This window comes from Cervus elaphus, chromosome 8 (genome assembly GCF_910594005.1).
Source record: "Cervus elaphus chromosome 8, mCerEla1.1, whole genome shotgun sequence".
NCBI lineage: Eukaryota > Metazoa > Chordata > Mammalia > Artiodactyla > Cervidae > Cervus > Cervus elaphus.
The window spans coordinates 5,107,319-5,131,272 of record NC_057822.1 but is presented as its reverse complement, the minus strand read 5'-3'; the positions used below and the strand labels follow the sequence as shown (position 1 = coordinate 5,131,272).

Here is a 23,954-nt window from a genome sequence, read left to right as displayed (position 1 = left end):
ACATTTCTCTGTGAGGACTTCCCCGGTGGTCTAGTGTTTTAAGACTGAGCGCCCCATGGAGGGGGCCCAGGTTCCACCCCTGACCAGGGAACTAGAGTGCCCACGAGGTAGCCAGACGGCCCTGCGTGCCGCAGAGACCTGACGCAGCCTAAAAAGAGTCCGGGATTTTTCTAGTGATTCTTATTCAACTAAAATTTATATTTTATGTACAGAAAAGCGAACAAAGTCATGAGATTTACACCGGGTGAATTATCACACAGGGAACATACATATCTTGTATCCAACAGCAAGATTAAAATGTTGCCGGGGGGGCTTATCTAGTGGCCCAGTGGTTGAGATCCTGCGCTTGCATGGCAGGGAGTGTTGGTGGTCCAGTGGTTAAGAATCTGCTTACCAGGGCGGGGGACACGGGCCTGATCCCTGGTCCGGGAAGATCCCACATGCTGCAGTGAGAAGCCCTGATACCGCAACTAGAGAAAGGCCTCCACAGAACCGAAGACCCAGCATGGCCAAGATTAAAATAAATAGTAAACTTAAAACTTCAAACACCACAGATTATCTACCTTGTTTTGAACTTTGTATACAATTAATTTTACATTGTATTTCCTCTGTGTCTGGCCTCTTTGGCTCAGCACTGTGAGATTCATTCACATTGTGAGTAGCAGCAGGATGTTCATTCTTAGTCATTTGCATAATTCCATTGTGTTATTTCATACACACGCATGAGGGATCTTAGTTCCTTGACCAGGGATCAAACCAGAGCCCCCTGCACTGCAAGATGGATTCTTAATAACCACTGGAATGCCAGGGAAGTTCCTACATTCAATGTTTCTGTTCACAACTCATTGGCCAGAACTTATTTCATTGGTTCTGCCAGTCCAGAAAGTATCTAGCAGAGGGTTACTTGGCAAACTGCACTATAGGTTAACACTCAAGGTGTCTGTCTAGCTGCATTTTGCATTCCCTGTATGACAACTTTTTATGCTTAAGGGCCATTTGTATGCCTCTTGCAACAGCCTCTTGTGCCCTTTGCCCATTTTTATTTTGGGTTATTAGTCCTCATCAGTTTGTAGGAATTCTTTAAAATACTTACATTTTTAACTGTATTCTTTCCTGCACGGAGCCTTCTCAGTGTGCTGTGCGCGGATGTTCTCTAGTTGTGACAAGTGGGAGCTGCTCTCTGGTTGGGGGTGTGCAGGCCTCTGATGGCGACGGCTCAGACTCTGGAGCACACATGCTCAGCAGTTGTGGCTCTCGGGATTAGTTACTCCTTGGCACGTGCAATCATCCTGGACCAGGGATCGAACCCATGTCCCCTGCATCGGCAGGATTCCTATCCACTGGATCACCAGGGAAGTCCAGCAGGAGTTCTTTATGTATTAAGAGATTATTTCTGTGACATGAGTTGTAAGTCTTTTTTATTTGTATCATTGTTTTTTTTTCCTCTTGTGACTGTGCCATGAGGCATGTGGAGCTTCCCTTACCAGGGATTGAACCAGTGCCTCCTGCAGTGGAAGCAGGGTCTTAACCACCGGGCCACCAGAGAAGTGCCTGTACCATTGTCTTTTGACTTATGGATTGGTTTGCCATGCACAAAGTTTTTATGAGATTACATTAATGGATCTTTTGTGACTTCTAAACGTTGAGTCATCGACTCAGTTCTCTTTCATACCAGTGATTAAAAGAAATTTGCTGATTTTTTTTAATGTTATTGTGGTTTTAATTAAATGTTTAAATCTTTGATCCACTTGGAATTTGTACTGAAGTGATATTGTGAAATGAATCCAACTGTATCTTTTTGCAGGTAGCTGCCTGGTTGCCCCATCCCAATTTATTAAAGGTTATGTTTTTACTCCACTGATTTGGATACCTTTGTTGCATGCTAAGTTACCTAGTGTATTTGGGTCTGTTTCTGAACTTTTTATTTTATTACATTGTTTTAGTTTGGGTAAACTGATTCAGTAAACTGGGTAATACTGATTCAGTATCTTGTAGGACTTAATCCTTCCTGACTGTTCTTTTTAGGAGTTGTTTTGTTTTGGCTTTTAAATTTGTGTTCTATTCCATAATTTGTCTGCTTGACTTAATTTAAAAAAATCTTCTAATTTTTTTTTTTTTGGACAATTTATAATCCATGAAGATGAAGATGTACTATGTTTACTCCATGGCTGAGTTTGAGAAGTATGTCATAAAATGCTTAAAACAAAAAAAGAAAGAAAGTAAACCAAGCAGGAGTAGATGAAGTTTGGTCTGTTTGTTTCTTTCTTTGAAATTGTGCTGGTGGAAGGAGGAGGGGCTCTCCTTAGGGGTCTGGTGGGGTGCTCTATGGTGACCTTTGAAAGGCTGCTTGGGCACTGAGCTGTATTCTTTTTTTGTTTTCTTTTCTAGTAGAGGACTTACTAATATTGTCTTAATAGTTACTTTGCTTTGGGGAGTTTTTTAAACTTGCCTTCCGTGTGTGCTTAATCTTGTCCGACTCTTTGTGTCCCTGTGGATTGTGGCCCACCAGGCTCCTCTGTCCATGGGATTCTCAGGCAAGAATTCTGGAGTGGGTTGCCATGCCCTTCTCCCGGGGCTCTTCCCGACCCAGGGATTGAACCTGTATCTCTTACGTCTCCTGCACTGGCCGGTGGGTTCTTTATCACTAGCGCCACCTGGAAAGCCAGCACCAGCCTTAAAAAATTGTAAACCTTTAGATGAAGGGTAAGAGAAGCCTTTCTGGTGTCAAATGATCTAACCTTGGGACTCTTTCTCGTGAAATAGAGCAGCCACGGGGCTGGTAAGCCTGCTTCGGGGCAGTGGCTGCATGTACGAACGAGGCTTTGCTGGGATCCTGATGCCTCGTGTGTCCTCTCTGCTGTGTGTTTACTTTCTCTTACGTCCTTTTGGTCAGAATTCAGAATTTCAAATAAAATCAGGTTGTTAGGTGAATGTGAAAGTGAAGTTGCTCAGTCATGTCCGACTCTTTGTGACCCCATGAACTGTAGCCTACCAGCCTCCTCTGTCCATGGCATTTTCCAGGCAAGAATACTGGAGTGGGTTGCCTTCTCCAAGAGATCTTCCCAACGCAGGGAATGAACTCGGGTGTCCCGCATTATAGGCAGACGCTTTACCGTCTGAGCCACTAGACTTAATGAATTTCCAGATGTGAATATTCTGAAAGCAATCCGTGGTTCCCATCCTTCCTTTAACAGATATTTTAAATGAAGCCACATATGTCCAACCCGGTTCCTTCTTTCCCCTCGCCACAAAAATAAGCAGTGCCGAGGACTGTTGACCTGGACTCACGTCGGCCACTCTCTCCTACGTGTCAGGTCTTGTTTCTCATCTCTTAGTTACAGCATCCATGTTGTTTCTCTGTTTCACTGCTGCCCCCCGCCAAGAGCCAAGATTTAGACTTTGAACATTTCCCCTTTAAAACAAAAAATTAGAAGCTTAAGACTTAGTAAAAATAGGAGGAACTTTGTGAGAATGGCAATGATTGGGAAAGCAAAACTTGTGAAATCTTCAGATGATTCTGATAAGCCACCTTGCTTGAGAAGGGTAATTAGAGAACCTTTTTTATTTTTTTTGTTAAATGCCTGGTAATGCCTTGGTCTTTTTATTTTCTTTCTTTTTTTATTTTCCTGTTGAGCTTTTTATTTTTGGGGTGTAACTAATTTACAATGCTCTGATAGTTTCAGGTGAACAGTGAAGGGACTTAACCATACATATACATGTATCCACTTAGAGGATCTTTCTAAGGTTCCAGTCCAGTTCTTTTTCTTCGTAAAATTGTGTATTGGCTCCTTGTTGCTTCCGGAATAAAGTCCGAGTTCTTGCCATGCATAGTGTTTGAGGGCTTCTGTGATCTGATCTAGCCGCTGCTTCTCTGCAGCCTCCCGGCTTTCCAAGACCCTCTCCCCAGAGCCTCCAGCTGTGGTGAGCTGCACCCGCAGGAAGACTTCCTCGTCAGCCTCCGCGGGTCTCGCCTCTCTAGCCTCTCTCCACAGGCTCTCCTGGGCCTGGAGGGCTCTCTGCTTCTCCTCTCACGTGTAGTGAGCTCCTGTGTGCCCTTGGAGACGCCCAGCTTGGCAGCAGTCCCCTCCTGTGAGGTTCCCGATGAGCGGCCTGTGCTTAATGCCAGCACGGCATTGCTTCTCTGAAGCTGAACTTTCACCTCGCTGTTGCATCATGACTTGTGAGCGCTTCTTTGGTGCCTGGGACTTTGTCTTTTATTTTGGTATCTCCTCGGGTCCTGTAATTCTTATCTGAGCATATCAACTTGACAGAATGTGTGAACCTGTAGAGTCTAGTTTCCTTTAGAAGATGATAGGTTTTGGTTACAAAGGGACACTGTTGACTTTCACTCTGCACTGTGACATGTCTTGTGGAAAACTGATGCTGGTCATATTGATTGATAGCAGCTTGAAACGGTCCCCGCAGCAGCACACTGAGCACAGATCACCCAGACTGATCACAGCCACTACCTCTTACCCAGTACCACTTCCGCCCTTGTTTTCATCATCTTCTGCTTCTGGCTAGAGGCAGAAAGGGCAGAATGGTCTTACTGTCTCATGTACTTAGGTGTTTTTATAAACATGGGCTTCTAAAGGGATCCAAATTAAAAAGATCAGAAATTCTAGTGTTCACCTAACCCCATCCCCCTTGTTTTATAAATGAGGAAATGGAGACCTTTTTCTCTCAGCAGAATCATGGCAGGGGGTTGGTTTTGTCGTCTTTCGACTAGCACATAGGACAAGAGGAGCCAGGGAATGTTGAGTCAGCCACCAAAGTTCTGGAAAGGGCTTGAAGGTAGGCAGTGACCTGCTGCAGCCTCTCCCTCCCCCACCTGTCAAAAGATGGGGAGGCTTCTGAATTCCTCCTTCCTTGTTGACATCTGGCGAGAGACTGGTTTATGATTATGAAATAAAATGATAGAGGGACAAGAATGTTGGGACTAGTTGAGTTCCTGGACCTAACTATCCTAAGCAACCACCATTCTGGTAAGAGTGGTGACATTCACAGTTAGAGACAGTTTGAAATTTTCAAGGACAGTTCAGTCAGTCAGTGGTTATTATTGGAACCATTTCAGTAATATTCGTCTAACCTGTTCTCTGCCTGTGTGTGTATATCTACACACACACACACAAATCACTTTCCAGAATCTGGTGCTGCATTCGGCAAAGCTTTAGTAAGGTCAGGGGTCTTCCCCAGAAGCACAGTTGGCTTGTTGCCATTCTTTATTGATTTCTCCCTGGGCTGGGTGTGAAACGAAGCCAGAGAGCCAAGAAACTAAAAGGTGTTGAGGGAGAAAAACAAAGCAATACTAACTCTTTAAGTGATCGCGCAGAGAGTAAGATCTCCACCCTCCACTCCCATTCAGATAATAAATTTTCTTTGAACTGCACAGCAACTGTGTGTTCATTGACTGTTGATTTCTGTCCACTATGCTGAAAGGTATACTTCTAAATGACAGATCGTCGGAGATCTGTGAAAACAGAACCAAAACTACTACTCTTAACCTGTGGTGAGTGTAGAAGGAGCTTAAATCATTTGTACCCTTAGATTCTTAGCCTACTTTCTTTTTTTTTTTTTTTTTTACCACTTTACAGTTTTTTTTTAATTATATAACTCAACTTTACTTATTTTTTAAACTTTTTATTTTGTATTGAGATATAGCCAATTAAAAATACTGTAATAGTTTCAGGTAGACAGCAAAGGGATACGTATACATGTATCAGTCTGTATCAGTCAGTTGCTCAGTCAGGTCTACTCTTTGCGACCCCATGAACCGCAGCACGCCAGGCCTCCCTGTCCACCAACTCCCGGAGTTGACCCAAACCCACGTCCATTGAGTCGGTGATGCCATCCACCCATCTCATCCTCTGTCGTCCCCTCTCCTCCTGCCCTCAATCTTTCCCAGCATCAGGGTCTTTTCAAATGAGTCAGCTCTTTGCATCAGGTGGCCAGAGCATTGGAGTCTCGTGTATATTATACATGTATACGTTCAACCATACATGTCCATGTGTCCGTTCTCCTCCTAACTCCCCTCCCATCTAGGCTTTCCACATAATGAGCAGAGTTCCCTGTGCTGAACAGTAGATCCTTGGTTATCCGTTTTGACTGTCGCAGTTTGTACATGTCTATCCCAAACTCACTAACTATCCCCCATAGACAGTTTGACTTGTGAGAAATTGTTGCCTTTTTTTACAGTTTTGGACATCACTACAGATGTCTCCTTTTCCTTCTTGCTTGCACCATCTAATCTGTTCCCAAGTCCTGTTGATTGCCTTGCATTGCTATGCTTGAATTCAGCTTTCTTCCCTTGCTTGCTTTGCCACCAAAAATAGATTTAGGACTTCATCTCTCACCAGGAAAATTGTTGTGTTTCTTTGTTCAGCTTCAGTCCCTCATTTACGTTGCTGCCAAAGTGTTTACTGGTCTAAACCTCAGCAGGGGATGTCACAGTTGCTTGGGGTACCAGCCCAGACATTTGGGGAGCCTGCCTACTGCTGCGGCCACTTCCTGTTCTTGTATCCATAGCCCCAGGAAGAAAGTAGCCATTACAATTCTTCATTTTGTTTCATTGCCGCAGTCTCAGACATTCTGTGGACATGTGCCTGCAAGTATTGAAACAAAATGTTGGTGTCATCTAACATTTTGCGATATTTTCTCAAGATTTCTCATGTTTAACCAAGATGGGTAGTGACTCTCACTTTACCCTGATTCATCAACATTCTTTTTTTTTTTTTTTTTTTGCTAATTCTGTAAGTGAAGACATTTTTCATGGCTGTTTTAAGTTTGCATTTTTCCAGAGCTGAGATGTTTCCCCCTGTGTTTGTTAACTGTTCTTAAAGGAAAGCTTAGAGGAAGCTCTTTTTAAGAATTGGGAGATTTGGGAGTTCCCTGGTGGTCCAGTGGTTAGGACTCATTTGTACTGCTGTGGTCCTAGGTTCAACCCCTGGTGGGGGAACTAAGATCCTGCAAGCTGCGTGATGTGCTTGCTTTAAAAAAAAAGAACCAGGGGGTCTGTCAGACTGAAATGGATCATTGGCTTGTGGAGTTAATAACAGAAAAAGCTTTATTTAGTCAGTCTGTATTTGTTAGGGCTTCTAGACACAGGTGACGGAAACTTAAAACTAACCACGTCATGTAAGGGAAGTGCCTCAGTTAAATCTAAGGAGGTGTTTATTTTAATTCAGGAAAGATTTAAACAAATAAATCAAGGCTAGGGCAGAACAAAGCTGATGGAGGTGATAGAATTCCAGCTGAGTTATTTTACATCCTTAGAGATGATATTAAATGTTGCAGTCAGTATGCCAGCAAATTTGGAAAACTCAGCAGTGGCCACAGGACTGGAAAAGGTCAGCTTTTATTCCAGTCCCAAAGAAAGGCAATGCCAAAGAGCTACTGTACAATTGCACTCCTTTCACATGCTAGCAAGGTAGTGCTCAAAGTCCTTCAAGCTAGACTTCAACAGTATGTGAACCGAGAACTTCCAGATGTACAAGCTGGATTTAGAAGAGGCAGGGGAACCAGAGCTTAGATTGCCAACATCTGCTGGATCATAGAAAAGCAAGAAAAACGTTTATTTCTGCTTCATTGACTATGCTAAAGCCTTTTACTGTGTGGATCACAACAAACTGGGAAATTTTTAAATAGATGGGAATACCAGACCACCTTACCTGTCTCCTGAGAAATCTGTATGCAGGTCAAGAAGCAACACTTAGAACCAGACATGGAACAACGGTCTGGTTCCAAATTGGGAAAGGAGTACGTCAAGGTTGGGTATTGTCACCCTGCTTGTTTAACTTATGTGCAGAGTACATTATGTGAAATGTGGGGCTGGATAAAGCACAAGCTGGAATCAAGACTGCTGGGAGAAATATCAATAACCTGCAGGTGACACCACCCTTATGGCAGAAAGTGAAGAAGTAAAGAGCCTCATAATGAAAGTGAAAGAGAGTGGAAAAGCTAGCTTAAAACTCAACATTCAAAAAACCAAGATGATGGCATCTGGTCCCATCACTTCATGGCAAATAGGTGGGGAAAAAAGGGAAACAGTGACAGACTTTATTTTCTTGCATTCCAAAATCACTGAAGACGGTGACTGTAGCCTTTAAAGACACTTGGCCCTTGGAGAAAAAGCTATGACGAACCTAGACAGCATATTAAAAAACAGAGCTATCACTTTGCTGACAAAGATCGGTCTAGTCAAAGCTATGGTTTTTCCAGTAGTCATGTATGCATGTGAGAGTTAGAGCATAAAGAAGGCTGAGCACCGAAGAATTGATGCTTTCGAACTGTGGAGCTGGAGGAGACATCTTGAGAGTCCCTTGGACTGCATGGAGATCAATCCTGAAGGAAATCAACCCTGAATATTCATTGGAAGGGCTGATGCTGAAGCTGAAGCGCCAGTACTTTGGCCACCTCATGCAAAGAACTGACTCATTGGAAAAGACCCTGATGCTGGGAAAGACTGAAGGCGGGAGGAGAAGTGGACAACAGAGGATGAGATGGTTGGATGGCATCACCGACTCAATATTCATGAGCTTGCGCAGACTCTAGGAGATGGTGAAGGACAAGGAAGCCTGACTTGCTGCTGTCCATGGGGTCACAAAGAGTTTGACATGACTTAGCGACAGAGCCGGGAAACATTTGGGCTAAAGAGCTAAGGAGGGAATTGGGAACCTCTTTCACCTATTTCTCATGCAAATCAGCATGTTGATTTCCTTCTTAATGTTGGGACAACTAAGCTTCCGCAGTCCGATGCATCCCATAAGGCCTGCCACTGAAGAGGGATTGTTTTGTTTTTGTCCTTCTCTCAATTCTTCTTTTAAATATTTTGTGAGGTTGTTTTTGGGTTCTGGATGGGAGCTGTGTCTCTGCAACTCTTGCTAGAACCAGAAGAATGAAGGAACAGTTAGCTCCAAATTAAAAAAAAAAAATGAGAAGGTGGGGGGAGCTGAAGAAACTAGGCACATGGAGTGATAGGCATGCACCACACAAAACAAAAACCTAGTCTTGAAGCCAACTAATATGTAAGTAAATGAGACAGTAGAGTGGGAAAGAGCCAAGGGAGACCGAGTGACTGCTCTTCATGCTTTGTTTTTGTGATTCTGTTTTCCCAGATGCCCCTGTAAGCAAAATGAAGGATTTCTGGGAAGAAGGATAACTGGGTATAGTTATAGAGTTGTAAGAATGTACTGTTTCAGGGAAGATGAGTGGTGTTATTCTACCTAGGTTAAATCAGAACTACTTGTGACCTTGAAAAATTTGATGTTTAAGCCAGCGTTAGCAAATCCAGGTGCTTTCTAGGATCCTAGTAAGCTATAAAAATTTGAGTCAACCGGCTAGGGTTGATGTAAACACATCAAACAGGTAAACATGTGTACCTATGTCACACATGTGTCTCAGGCTCCTTAATCTGTCTCCTATACTCCGATAAAAAGAAGAGCAAGCTATTTTCCTACTATAAGAAAATTGGTACAAACAGGATGATAGATGATACTTGATCCCCGTGCTGCTTCAGCACACATGCTTAGTTGTGTCCAACTCTTGTGACCCCGTGAACAGCAGCGCGCCACGCTCCTCTGTCCATGGGATGTTTCAGGCAAGAATACTGGAGTGGGTTGCAATTTCCTCCTCCAGGGGATCTTCCCAACCCAGGGATCGAACCAGTTTCTGCCTGCATGTCTTTTTGTCCTTTTGTACATGAGGTTCTCAACGGCAAGTATACCGGGGTGGCTTGCCATTCCCTCCTCCAGTGGATCACGTTTTGTCAGAACTCTCTGCTGTTACCCGTCCATCTTGGGTGGTCCTACGTGGCATGGCTCATAGCTTCATCGAGTTACACAAGCCCCTACGCCACAACAAGGCCGTGACCCAAGAAGGGGATGTGCTACCCATCGGACAGTTGCACTCATCTCCCATGCTAGTAAGATCTTGCTTAAAATGTTGCATGCTAGGTTTCAGCATTATGCAAACCAAGAACTTCCAGATGTCCAAGCTGGCTTTAGAAAAGGAAGAGGAACCAGAGGTCAAATTCCCAACATTCACTGGATCACAGAGAAAGCTAGGGAATTTCAGAAAAGCATCTACCTCTGTTTCATTGACTACGCCAAAGCCTTTGACTATGTGGATCATAATAAACTGTGTAAAGCTCTTAGAAATGGAAATACCAGACCACTTATCCGTCTCCTAGGAAATCTGTATGCGTGCAGGTCAAGAAGCAATAGTCAGAACCCTGTATGGAACAACTGGTTGGTTTAAGGTTGAAAAAGGAGTATGACAGAGCTGTCTGCTGTCACCCTGTTTAATCTGTACGCTGAGCACATCATGAGAAATGCTGGGCTGGATGAATTACAAGCTGGAATCAAGATAGGCGGGAGAAATATCAACAATCTCAGGTATGTGAATGATACCACTCTAATGGCAGGAAGTGAAGAGGAACTAAAGAACCTCTTGATGAGGGTGAAGGAAGAGTGAAAGAGCCAGCTTAAAACTAAACATTAAAAAAACTAAGATCATGGCATCTGTCCTTGTTACTTCATGGCAAATAGAGGGGGAAATGTGTAAGTAGTGACAGATTTCTTCTTGGGCTCTAAAATCACTGTGGATGGTGACTGCAGCCATGAACTCAGAAGATGTTTGCTTCTTGTCAGGAAAGCTATGACAAACTTAGATGTGTGTTGAAAAGCAGAGATATTACTCTGCCGACAAAGGTCCGTGTACTCGAGGCTATGGTCTTCCCAGTGGTCATGTACGGGTGTGAGAGCCGTACCGTAAAGAAGGTAGAGCGCCGAAGATTCGATACTTTTAAACTGTGGTGCTGGAGAAGACTCCCGAGAGTCCCTTGAAGAGCGAGGAGATCAAACCAGTCAATCTTGGGAAATCAACCTGAATACTCAGGTTGAAGGGCTGATACTGAAGCTGAAACTCCAGTGTTTTGGTCATCCGATGGGAACAGCTGACTCATTGGAAAAGTCTCTGATGCTGGGGGAGATTGAGGGCAGAAGGAGAAGAGGACATCAGAGGATGAGATGCCTGGATGGCATCACCGATGTAATGGACATGAACTTGGGCAAACTTCTGAAGATGATGAGGGACAGAGACCTGGTGTGCTGCAGTCCGTGGTGTCAGAAAGTCGGACGTGACTTGGTGACTGAATAGCAACAACTGCCTGCATTCCTGTAGTCTGAAGCTGATGGGGATACAAGGAGCTTGGGCGCACTGGAGACTGACTGGGAGAGATTTTCTTCCACAGGGGCCTTCATCTAGCCGTCTGTACTTGGCATCTGCTGTGCTGCTCGTTTCAGTTCAGTCACTCAGTTGTGTCTGACTTTTTGTGGTCCCATGGACTGCAGCATGCTAGGCTTCCTTGTCCATCACCAACTCCCGGAGCTTCCTCAAATTCATGTCCATTACCATTAGTTGGTGATGTCATCCAACCATCTCATCCTCTGTCGTCCCCTTCTCCTCCTGCCCTCAATCTTTCCCAGCATCAGGGTCTTTTCAAATGAGTCAGCTCTTCGCATCAGGTGGCCAAAGTATTGCAGTTTCAGCTTCAACATCAGTCCTTCCAATGAACACCCAGGACTGATCTCCTTTAGGATGGACTGGTTGGATCTCCTTGCAGTCCAAGGGACTCTCAAGAGTCTTCTCCAACACCACAGTTCAAAAGCATCCATTCTTTGGCACTCAGCTTTCTTCATAATCCAACTCTCACATCCATACATGACTACTGGAAAAACCGTAGCCTTGACCAGACAGATCTTTGTTGGCAAAGTAATGTCTCTGCTTTTTAATATACTGTCTAGGTTGGTCATAGGTTTTCTTCCAAGGAGCAAGCGTCTTTTAATTTTATGGTTGCAGTCACCATCTGCAGTGAGATGCAGTGAATTATTGTAGAGCAGATTGTAATCCAGTCATTTTATTGCTCAAGTTGTTCCAGATTTGGGCACTGGGAGCGCCATCCAAGCTCTTCCTTTTAGCATGTCCTCCTCACTCTTTGAGGGCTTCCCTGGTGGCTCAGATGGTAAAGTGTCTGCCTGCAATTTGGGAGATCTGGGTTCGATCCCTGGGTTGAGAAGATCCTCTGGAGAAGGAAATGGCAATCCACTCCAGTACTCTGGCCTGGAAAATTCCTTGGATGGAGGAGCCTGGTAGGCTACAGCCCAGGGGTCGAGAAGAGTCGGACACGACGGAACAACTTCACTTTTCCTTTCTTTTTTTTTTTTTTTTAGCCACAAACCAATCTTATTTAAATCAGGACTGTCCAACAGAATTATTCCATCAGCCGTTCATGATCTGAATTCTAGTGTGTGAGATCAATTTAAATATGGTACACATAAAAAGTCATGAGACACTTCTGTTTCATAATAAATAAGGCAGTGGCCAACTATTACTCATTGGTAGCTTTTTTGAGATAAGCTATCAAGTCCTCCCTCTCTCCCTTCTTCTTAATGCCAGCAAAGATCATCTTTGTTCCAGGGATGTACTTCTTGGGATTCTCCAAGTACTCCATCAGCGTCTCCTCTCCCCAGGTGATACCTTTGTTCTTGTTGGCATCTGTGTAAGAGAATCCAGCAGCCTGACCCGTCTTTCGTCCAAACAGACCATGGAGGTTTGGCCCAGTCTTGTGCTTGCCTCCCTTTTCCACAGTATGGCACTGGGCACACTTCTGAACAAAAATCTTCTTGCCCTTCTCAACATCACCCATTTTTAAATCGTTCTTTCTCTGGGCGCGACCGAGAAGTTCCCGCTCGCAAGCCGAACGCCCCGCTTTCTCCTTTTTTTTTTTTTTTTTAAGCATCCAAAATCTTTTACTTTCCTTTCACTTTCCTCACTCTTTGAGTACATCCTTACTTAAAGGGGCACCGTAATATGTCCATGTATATCTTGTACTTTCCCTGCCCAGCCTTCAAATTGACCATTTCTCCCAGGAGCCCTGGGTTCTTCCACTGGGGAGTATTTAGAAGTTAAGATCTGGTTGCTGGCTGTGTTCATGTTATTGCTTTTAGGTCCTCGGCTGGCAAAAAGGCTCTCTAGTTTAGGCTGCCCAATTAAATCCAAATTTCCGATAAACAACAAATGCTTTTAAAAATATAAATATATAATTTATCTGAATTCAAATAACTACTGTCTTGTATTTCATCTTGCAACACTAATCTACCTGTTCATACATATTAGGACTCATATGGGTTTAGATTTAAACCTGTTATTCCTAATAAACGCTGTGGGGTTCATTTTATTCCTGTCATTTGTAACTTTCCTCTCGGAAACTTGATTCCCTTCACCCTCAGTATATGTTTACTTACTTGTTCAATTGCGGAGTGCATAGGACGCTTCAGATTTGTTACGCTGTGTATCTTTGAAAAGGGTTGTCTGTCGTTGCTCCCTCCCTCTTCATCCTGACCCTGCCAAGTGAACTTGCCGATGGCTTGAGTTCAGGTTACTTGGGTTAGTGCCCCCTCTTCTTCCTTTCACTGTATGTTACTCAACTGAAGTATGTTACTGTTTGTACTGATCTTAGCGTTCCTTCCACCCTTACTGATTTGTGTATGACATTCACATGGCCCCCAAAATTCAGCAACGTATGGAACAGTATGTTCAAGAAAGGATCACACACCTTTTTTTTTTTTTTTTTTAAATCTTAATTCCACTCATGCTTTTTAGGTAACCGCTTTCACTAGTATCTGATTTATCCTTTTTGTGTTTTTTTTTCCTAATACTATTATTTTTTAAATTAAGGTATAGTTGATATAAAATGTTGTGTTGATTATGGCTGTATAGCAGAGTGATTCAGTTATGCATATATATACATTTGTGTTTTCTTCTGTGTTCCAGTGAGCAGATACATGTATGTTTTATTTCTCCATCTTTCTTACAGTAAAGAGTAGCACGCTGTGTAGGTAACTCTTTTGCAATTTGCTCTTCACTCACTACCATATCCTAGAAATCCCTCTGCATCATTTCATAGAGATCATCGTGTGTTTTTGCTGTCGCAGTTGTGTGGCACTCCCCCTGTGGATGTACCATACTGCCTGTGTTTGGTCATTTGTTTCCAGCATTTTGCGATTAAGAACAATGTTGTGACGAATGACCTAGTGCTAGTGTTTCTGCGCTGTTGGAGATGCATCTTCACGGTGAGTTCTTAGAAATGAAATGGACAGGACAGTGAGTAGCTGCGTATGTAGCACATTTGTTAGCAGTTGTGAAATTCCCTTCTGTGAGAGTCCTACCAGTTTGCAGTCTCATCAGCAGTAAATGGATTCTCTTTCCCCAGAGCCTCACAAACCAGATGTGATACTGTGCTTTTTCCATTATGCTAATCTAATAGATGAGAAATAGAATTTTTAAAAAATAGTATCATTATAGGTTTTTTTTCCATTTTTAAATTATATAGTTTTAATTTGCATGTTTCATATCATGAAACTGTAGTATTTTTAATTATACACTTTTTTTTTTCATAGACGAAACTGCAAAGGAAATCCAAATTGCTTGGTTGGGATTGGTGAACACATTTGGTTAGGAGAAATAGATGAAAATAGTTTTCATAACATTGATGACCCCAACTGTGAGAGGAGAAAAAAGGTAAGCCATCATTTTCTAAGAGATTTCCATATGGTATTCCTCTGTGCTTTGTTCTGTGCCTGTGGTCAGAAACTGTTACTGATGTCAGGTAACCTATGCAGCTTTGAGATCAGTAATGGAATTTCAGACTCTGAATCACTTGAACTGGAACAGTTCTTAATGATGTGCTTTAAAACAGGTAGCTAAATAAGAAGAGTTTTAGTTTGGTGCTGATTCTGTGTTTGCTTTAATGTAGCATGTTTTACTTAGAGCTCTTTTTAGTCTCTTTAAAGGAGGTGGTAAGTCCAGAGAACAAGCTCCCATAATGATATGATTTGGCCTCCTTGGGCTTATATTTTTACATGTTATACAATGGATAGTTTTACTTTTTTTTTTTTTTTTTGGTAATATACATTAATATTAATCATAAAGCCTGGCATTTACAATATAGTCATCTGTATGGGTATTTTCTCTCTTAAAAAGAATGATTCTTTGTAAGTTTTGGAATACTCAGCCTTATCTTTGAAAAAAGTTGTAACTACCTTCTAGGGGCTTCCCAGGTGGCTCAGAGGTAAAGAATCCGCCTGCAGTGCCAAAGACAGGGTTTGATCATGGGTTGGGAAGATTCCCTGGAGAAAGAAGTGGCAATTCACTCCAGTATTCTTCCCGGGAAAAATCCCTTGGACAGAGGAGCCTGGCAGGCTACAACCCATGGGGTCACAAAAGAGTCAGATACAACTCAGTGGCTAAACAACAAACTTCCTCTTACCCCACCCTCCCCAATCTCTCAGATCTGTAGGATAGAAAATAATTTATCTGAAAGTTTCACTTTGTCCTTCTATTGAATGCTGACCTCTTAGGAGAAACCTGTGTAACACATCTTCGCGCTAATGCTTCCTAGAGCTCACTGTTCTCCGAGTTACAGGTTTAAGTGGCTGGAGGAGACTGGTGATGAGCTGTGGTGCTGTCCTGAATCTGTTCCCACTCCTGTAGTCAGCCCACATGGGGCTTCCAAGACAACATCCCTTAACCTTTCCCGAGAGGGGCTTGTGGGATTGAGACTGTTTAACACATTTTAGATTAAATTTTAAAAGCATTTGGCAGGTTTTTTTTATTTTAGGAGAAAGTTCATTGTATAACTGTGAATTTTTCCTGTCTGTAGAACTCGTTTGTGGGCCTCACTAACCTTGGAGCCACTTGTTACGTCAACACTTTTCTCCAAGTGTGGTTTCTTAACCTGGAGCTTCGGCAGGCGCTCTACTTATGTCCAAGCACCTGTAGTGACTACATGATGGGAGATAGCATCCAAGAAGAAAAAGGTGAGTGGGGATGGGTGTGGGGAGGGCTCACTCCTGAGCTTATTGCCAGCTAGACCGCTTTGAGCCAACCATAGAGAGGAAACCTGAGCTACCATTTTTTGCTGTAATACACTGTGATTGCAGTCCATTAAATTCTAGTGCTTGATAGAAATCAGTCAATAAAACAGACAGGGTTACTCTTCTGCCTGGCTTGAGAGGCTTAATAAATACTTTAGTGTAACCACAGCCTTTGTTTGGATTCCCAAATACGCTGACTTACAAAATTCCCTCTAAAATTAAGATTAAATTAACTAACCTTGGCAAAGCAAGCCACTAATAATGTGAGTACACTCGTTGCAAATTTAGAAACCAGTTTCAAACTGTTCCTAGTGGAATTATTTTGTTTTTTTCCTGCATAATATGTGGATTGTTATTCCTAATTAATATGTCTATTTAGAGGTTTTTCTCTGAGATTGATACAGTGTAAGAGCTCCAAGTTGGGAACTTTTTTGACTCTGTAAATCCAGTGCTGTCGTTTATGTGATCTGATTTGGGCTCATGGCCTTTGCCTTTGACTCTGAAAGAGAGAAAATAGGATTCCTAAGCCCCACATGTTCCTTCTTGCTGCTCTTTAGACAACGGTACTAGTTTTGGTCCTTGTTAATAGTAATCTTTGCTTCAAAACAGTGCTTAAAAATTCTTAAGTTTGTTTCCCTAAAGCTATAGTTCTGAATATGTAAATCTAGATTAATGGTACAGAAGATAAAGAATAAGTGTATGTAAAGGATGAGTAATGGAAAATGGATCCTTTTTAATTTTTAACATTGTTTTTGCTGAAATATAAATTTACCAATGAGAAATTTATATTGGTAAATATAAATTTGCCAATAACAAGTGGACACTAAATTTCTATTTTGTAAAATAATGTACCACAGACTCCTTTGGGAATTGTGGTTTTAATATGTGTCTTCAAAAGATGTGATTTTTTTTTTTTTTTTAATTTCTAAGCACTTGCTATTGTTTAGTGCTTCAGTTGTGTCCGACTCTACCAACCCCATGGACTGCAGCGCACCAGGCTTCCCTGTCCTTCACCGTCTCCCAGAGTTTGCTCAAACCCATGTCCACTGAGTCAGTGATATGCCGTCCAGCCATCTCATCCTCTGTCTTCCCCTTGTCCCCTTGTCCTCCTGCCTTCAATCTTTCCCAGCATCAGGGTTTTTTCCAGTGAGTTGGCTCTCTGCATCAGATGGCCACAGTGTTGGATCTTCAGCATCAGTGCTTCCAATAAATATTCAGAGTTTATTTCCTTTAGGACTGTCTGGTTTTTTGTTTTTTTTTTTTAGTTTCTAAACACTTAGATTTTAATATTCCATCAAAGTCCTTAACCTTGTTCTCTGATAAGAGTGTGCATTTCCGGGTACTGTTAACAGACTCAGTGCAATGTAGTGAGAAGGCTTTGGGTTGGAAATTATGGGACCTGAATTCTAGTCTCAGCCCCACTCTTGCCTTATTTTACAGATAGGAAAACCAGCACTGGATAAGTATTTAAGATCTCAGGTAGAATATAACCTGTAAAATAAGACATTTGGAGTTGATATAGACTTACTTGAATAGCTTTTAATATCCTATAAAGTCTCTGCACCCCCAGGAAGTAAGATTTTTCTCTTTATTTTACAAATGAGATGTTGGCTTCCTTTTCACAATGGATGAGTCACAATCAGTAGTAAGAGACCCTTCAGACCAATCAGGAGACAGAAACTACACAAAGACTTGAACAAAGAATTATTAACAGGAAATTAGAGTACTAGGGGAATTGGTTAGCAAGAATTCAAGGTGACTTGAAAAACAGAGACATAGCAGATAGGGGAGCAGCCACCAACCCTCAGGCTGAAAAAGAACACACAAAGAGGAGCCATTGAGCCTGCTGACCAGGTTTGCGGTCCAGACCTCATGGAGAAAGCACTGCCCAAGCTGACTTTTGTTGTTCAGTCGCTAAGGCGTATCTGACTCTGCAACCTCATGGACTGCAGCGCACCAGGCTTCCTTGTTCTTCACTATTTTCCAGAGTTTGCTCAAATTCATGTCCATTGAGTTGATGATGCCATCCAGCCATCTCATCCTCTGTCTTCCCCTTCTCCGCCTGCCCTCAATCTTTCCCAGGATCAGAGTCTTTTCCAATGAGTTGGCTCTTGCATCACTGGATGGCCAAAAAGAAACAGACACCTCTATGGGTTTCCTTGCTGGAAATGGTCCTCAGGGGGTTACTGGGCCTTGGCATCACCTGCACAGTGTGTCCAGGTCTTTCATAGGGCAGTCATTCAAGAGGAAGTACCCGACCAGAGGCATCCCACTGAAACTGCTAGAATAGTTGCTGCTCAATGAGTTAACAGGGAGTCTGCTGGCCACTGCTGGCTGAGAGCGGGCAGAGCCTGGTGAGGTGCACAGCGGAGCCTTCCAGCGCCCTCTACTGACAAGAGTCAACCTTGCACTAGATGGTGAGGAGCAGAGCTCCTCTTTGCAGAGCTCCTCTTTGTTGGTACAGAGCAGACAAAGAAGGGTAGATTTGGAGCTGAAAGGCAATTAATGGATAACAGCAGCACAGAAAGGAAAACTCAGATCTTTTAGGGCTCTTGATCCATGCTTCCTATTTGCATACCTTCCCCTAACCTGGTGGTTCATATGGTAAAAGTGTCTGCCTACAATGTGGGAGACCCGGGTTTGATCTCTGGGTTGAGAAGATCCCCTGGAGAAGGAAATGGCAACCCACTCCAGTACTGTTGCCTAGAAAATCCCATGGACGGAGGAGCCTGGTAGGCTATAATCCATGGGGTCACAAAGAGTCAGACACGACTGAGCGACTTCACTTTCTTTCCCGAACTCATTAAAACGTGAAACTAAATTTTAGGGTTCTTAGCAGTAAATTGTTCTGTTGTTCATTCAGGTTCGAATCAATGTGCTTGAAGATTGCTGTCATTTGCCCTGTGGCAAGTTCACGTTAATGGGGATTATATTAAAGTATTTAGCAAATAGTAAATATGGTATATGGCTTTTATTGGATTGGATGTTTTGGTGGGATTTGATACTCTAGAAACTGTAGTCACGATTATTATTGTTGTTGTGATGTGGGTAGGCCTTGCTTTTAGGGGATGTGTATGGACAGCCAAGGTTGCCAGCATTACTTCCAAAAGATATGATTACTAATTTCTTTGAAAGTTTTAAAAATGTAATAAAGCACTAATTTAGTTTGGACATAAAGTTTTTTAATTATGTCCTCATGTAACGAGGTGTACATGTTTTTTAAGGTAGCAGTTTTTCAAAAACAAACATTTCTTTAATAGATTATGAGCCTCAAACGATTTGTGAGCATCTCCAGTACTTATTTGCCTTGTTACAAAACAGTAATAGGCGATACATCGATCCGTCTGGATTTGTGAAAGCCTTGGGCTTGGACACAGGGCAACAGCAGGTAAGAACCTTCCTTTTAATTATTTATCTTTTAATATAAAAAGCATTTCTTACAATCATTATAGAAAGAAATGAAGGAATTTTTTTAAAATTAATTTCCCTCTATTTTCAATTAGAGCATTTATTTACTGCTTAGCATATTACACATTTTCCTTGATTCCATTTCTGAAAATTCGTATACGGGCACAAAATGGATTCAACATTGCTGCAGTCCTTTTTCAGAAGTTCTAAGTACAGACAGCTTTTGGGTTATTTTACTTACTACTGTTTGTTAAAGAAATTGAAAAGCAAGATTTTTTTTTTTTTTTTTTTAATTAACTCAAACCTGTATTGTAGGATGCCCAAGAATTTTCAAAGCTCTTTATGTCTCTTTTGGAAGATACTTTGTCTAAACAAAAGAATCCTGATGTGAGGAACATTGTCCAACAGCAGTTCTGTGGGGAATATGCTTATGTAACTGTGTAAGTGTTTCCACTTTTTCATGATACATTTTATTCTGAGGTGGTTGCTTCTGTGTTTTCTAATTTTGAGTTCAGGTCCATGTTATGGCTTTAGTGGCTTATCATGGGACCTGAGGTATTTATAGTAATATGTTTCTATGGGAACATGTAAACAACTGACTTGATAATTGCAATTGAACCTATCCAGGTGTTGGAAACTGTCTGGTTGAGCTCTTGCTGTTTATTTTACGGCTGTGGTGTGAGCCAACGAGAGTAAAATTGGAGCCTACTCAATACCAAAAGTAAAATAATTCTTGAACATTTTCCTAATTATAAAATGCATGACCTTATCAACCACTTTGTTTTATTTTTTGAGTATACATAGTGTAGAAAATGTCAGTGAAAGAATTAAGGTAATGTTTCTTTCTGTATCTTCAGGTTATAGTACAGTAAAACCTTACTGCTTTTCTCACTCTGATCTTAATGTTCTCACTCTGTTTTATTATAGCTGCAACCAGTGTGGCAGAGAATCTAAGCTTTTATCAAAATTTTATGAACTGGAGTTAAATATCCAAGGCCACAAACAGTTAACAGATTGTATCTCGGAATTTTTGAAGGTATTCAGATTTTGGCATAGATGTCATTTCTGCTCCTTAACAGTTAAATACTGTTCTGAATGTCTTTTTATTTAATGGATAAATTCATTATTTTAACTTTTTCTCCATACGGACTGTTTATGTAATGATTTAGAAGAAACTTTGTAAATTAAAAAGTACAGAAGCACCTTAACATAATTTTTGGCTATTTCAGGTTATTTTATATGTAGAATTATGTATGTATAAAAGCTTGTGTGATTGGGGTATGGTAGAATAAGAAAGTGTAAGCTATGTTAACATAAGATTAATTTACTTTTTCACTTAATGAGAAATAGAAAGTTTTTTTTTTTTTTAAAAAAAACATTTATTTATTTGACTCTGCCGGGTCTTAACTGTGGCATGTGGGAACTAGTTCCTTGACCAGGGATCGAACCCAGGACTCCTGAATTGAGAGCATGGAGTCTTTGCCACTGGGCCACCAGGGAAATCCCCGAAAGTGTTGAATGTAATTTTTTGCATCAAAGTCAGCCCCCCCCACTCCGTCTCTCTCTGTGTGTTTAGGTTTGTGTAGAAACAAGAGAAATGGTTCTCTTTGCTCAGAGTGGACAAGTTTGCTAATCAGAAGCCTTTGCAATCATGTAGGAGCAGACACATGGGATAGTAGATAAGCTTATTAGGTAGCTTCCTTTCTTAAAATATTTTTGTACTTTTCCTACTTTTTTTTGGCACAACCATCAGCATGCTTGAAGTACTCATTTATTGGATTCATTCAGCTAAATACTGAGTGTTTACAGTGTTGAGGCAGTGTTTCAACTGTTGGGAATAACCATAGTGAATGAGGCAGACAAATATTTTTGCCTTTAAGAAAGCTTATAATGTAGTGGTATGGGGAGCAACAAGGAACAATAAAATAAATAGAAGAGAAATATCTAATGTATCAACTGTAATAAGTGCAATGAAGAAAACTAAAGCAGGGCATGGAAAATGTGGAAGGGTGATAAAAAGTGGGGTAGTGAGTTGTCCAAGAATTGGGGGGAAGATGAAATAACAGGTTCAGAGCGTCACTCCAAATCTTTGTTGTGACGAGACAAAGAATCGAGGAGCATACACTTGCCAGACACAAGAGCATAAGACAAGAATGTGTGTGCAGGTTTGAGGAGCAGCAAGGAGATCAGTGTGGTTGAAATAAATAGACAAGGGGAAAATAATAGAGGATGTCATAGTAGAGATAACTAAGGACCATATCAGAGAGAGCCTGGTAGACCTTTGTCAGAAGTTTGAGTGAAATACAGTGCCCTCAAGGGCTGTAAGCAGTGTAATCTGTTTCAACAGGAAAGCTTTGAGTACTGTCTTGAGAAAAGGCTAACAGTGAGGCAAAGGGCAGATAGAAGGAGTTGATGATGACTTGGAGCAAGGGTTAACTGAAGAGATGGTAAGAAGGGTTTGGATTTTTCAAAGTAGAGCTGAAGAAATTTGCAGACTGGATATGGAGGGAAAGAGGAGTCAAGGATTACTAAGGTTTTGTCCTCAACAACTAGAAGAATGGAGTTGGCATGACTGAGATGTAAGGAGTGTGGGAGGAGCAAGTTTGGGAGAGGAAATAGGAATCTGCGCTGGGGCAGGTTAGATTTGATGGGTTCAGGGTCAAAACGTCAGGGCGCAGTAAAATCACCAGGGGCATGAGAGAGATGAAGACCAAGACCGAACCCTGGGACATTCAGGCATTAAGAGATGGGGGCAGGGGCGCAGCTAGGCAGAAACACTGGGGGCTGTGAGTGAAGAAAACAGGTGGTGTCATCCTGGAGCAAACGAATGAAGGGGTAGTACTAGTGTTGTGTTACCGTATTGAAGTGTAATCGGTAAAAAGAAACCACCGTTCGCTCTAACATGGAGCTTTTCTGCACTCTTAGTTTTGTGTCATGAATGCGGTTTAGTAGTTTTAACTGTGTATGCATGTGAAATTTGTATATACAATTTCATATTTGGTGCCTGTAGGTATTTTCCACCCATTTTCACTGTTTTAAAATTAATTTTGGTGCATTAAAGTACATGAGTTCTTTTTAAAACCTGTTTCCTTCAATTCCCAGAGATGGGATTATCAGGAAAAAAAGACCTAAAACCCAAGCATTTTTGAAATCATACATTTCAGAAAGAAACATCAGTTTCATAGTATACAAGTTAATAATGTCACTGCTAATCTAACTTAATCTTATGTGTCCTTCATTATTTATAATAACTTGATTGTAGCAGCTTGAGTAAAAACTAATTATAATTTGCATTAGAGTTTTGATCATTAAAAAAATCTTTTTTTTTTTTTTTTTTAACTAATGTGCCTTATTCCTGTTCAGGAAGAAAAATTAGAAGGAGACAATCGATACTTTTGTGAAAACTGTCAAAGCAAACAGAATGCAACAAGGAAGATCCGGCTCCTTAGTCTTCCTTGCACTCTGAACTTGCAGCTGATGCGTTTTGTCTTTGACAGGTAAATGTGTGCGAGCCGCAGTGTTTGGCTGGTCACTGTGGACCAATGAGTACAGATTTTACCATAGACAGATATAGTAAAATGCTTTTAATTTGAAACTTTAGATTTTGGGGTGAAAGTTATAGATGGAGCCTGTCATAATTAAGAACTAGAGAAGTAGAGAATCCTTATTTTTCTGTAAAATTATTTAAAACTGCAAAGGAAAAGCAGACATTTAGGTATCAATTACCTTAATATTTTATATTATTTTATAAGAAGTTGAGTAAATTTTCTACTCGCAGCAGTGCAACCCCCATTCTATAGAAATAGATCTTCCATAATTAAAATCAGGCAGTTTTTTTTAACATGTGCATTTCTTCTGTATAGCTGGAATATGTGTGTTTTCTTTTATTTCATTTCAAAATGTCTGGAAATGGGCTGTTTGGAATTAGCTCTTTAAATTCATACTTTTTAGCTTGTTGATTGTTTATTGTCCAATTCAATGACATATTTTGAGCAAGATTGCAAAAAGAAATCTACCTAGCTACTCCCCAGTTTATTTTATTTAAAGAAGCCAGTAGAATTTACACATTGTTTTATGGTTGTTTTAAATAATAATTATAATTAGCTTTCTTCTTGGTTAGGCAAACTGGACATAAGAAAAAGCTGAACACCTACATTGGCTTCTCAGAAATTTTGGATATGGAGCCGTATGTGGAACACAAAGGTAATATTTTTACCAGGCAGTGATAATTATAATGCTCATTTGTGATCCATTTGTGTTGAGTACAGAATAGGAGTTTACCACTAAATTTTATTTGCCAGTCTCTGAGAACAAAGGCGTCTTAGGTGAGTTGAGAGGTTATTTTTATTTTCTATGAGTGAGTACATAACAAAGATTGATGATTCATCAATATCTATATAATTAAGGATATAAAAGAATAAATTACTTTGCTATTCCTAAACTCACTCTTGTTGCTTTAGCCTCACTTCAGTTCATTTCAGTTCAGTTCACTCAGTCATGTCTGACTCTTTGTAACCCCATGGACTGCAGCACGCCAGGCCTCCCTGTCCATCACCAACTCCCGGAGTTTGCTCAAACTCATGTCCATTGAGTCGGTGATGCCATCCAGCCATC

The 23,954-nt window shown here is 41.3% G+C and overlaps 2 protein-coding genes across 6 annotated transcripts in view; one reads left to right on the top strand and one right to left on the bottom strand.

The window, feature by feature from the left end:
* Window positions 1-23,954, top strand: part of USP48 (ubiquitin specific peptidase 48) — a 74,044-nt gene that overhangs the window by 8,359 nt on the left and 41,731 nt on the right. For 4 of the 5 annotated variants that reach the window (XM_043909127.1, XM_043909128.1, XM_043909129.1 and 1 more), the window contains exons 2-8: window positions 14,457-14,577; window positions 15,719-15,875; window positions 19,193-19,320; window positions 19,656-19,780; window positions 20,268-20,376; window positions 22,704-22,837; window positions 23,461-23,543. In XM_043909127.1, the coding sequence (XP_043765062.1) occupies window positions 14,457-14,577; window positions 15,719-15,875; window positions 19,193-19,320; window positions 19,656-19,780; window positions 20,268-20,376; window positions 22,704-22,837; window positions 23,461-23,543 (857 nt within the window). Of the gene's footprint in view, window positions 1-14,454; window positions 14,578-15,716; window positions 15,876-19,192; window positions 19,321-19,655; window positions 19,781-20,267; window positions 20,377-22,703; window positions 22,838-23,460; window positions 23,544-23,954 lie in introns of those variants that run through there. The other variant, XM_043909130.1, reaches the window with a different exon arrangement.
* On the bottom strand, window positions 12,311-12,773 carry LOC122698304 (cytochrome c). Its single transcript, XM_043909131.1, has one exon. It carries the CDS (start codon window positions 12,701-12,703, stop codon window positions 12,386-12,388), a length of 318 nt encoding a protein of 105 aa, XP_043765066.1. The 5' UTR covers window positions 12,704-12,773; the 3' UTR covers window positions 12,311-12,385.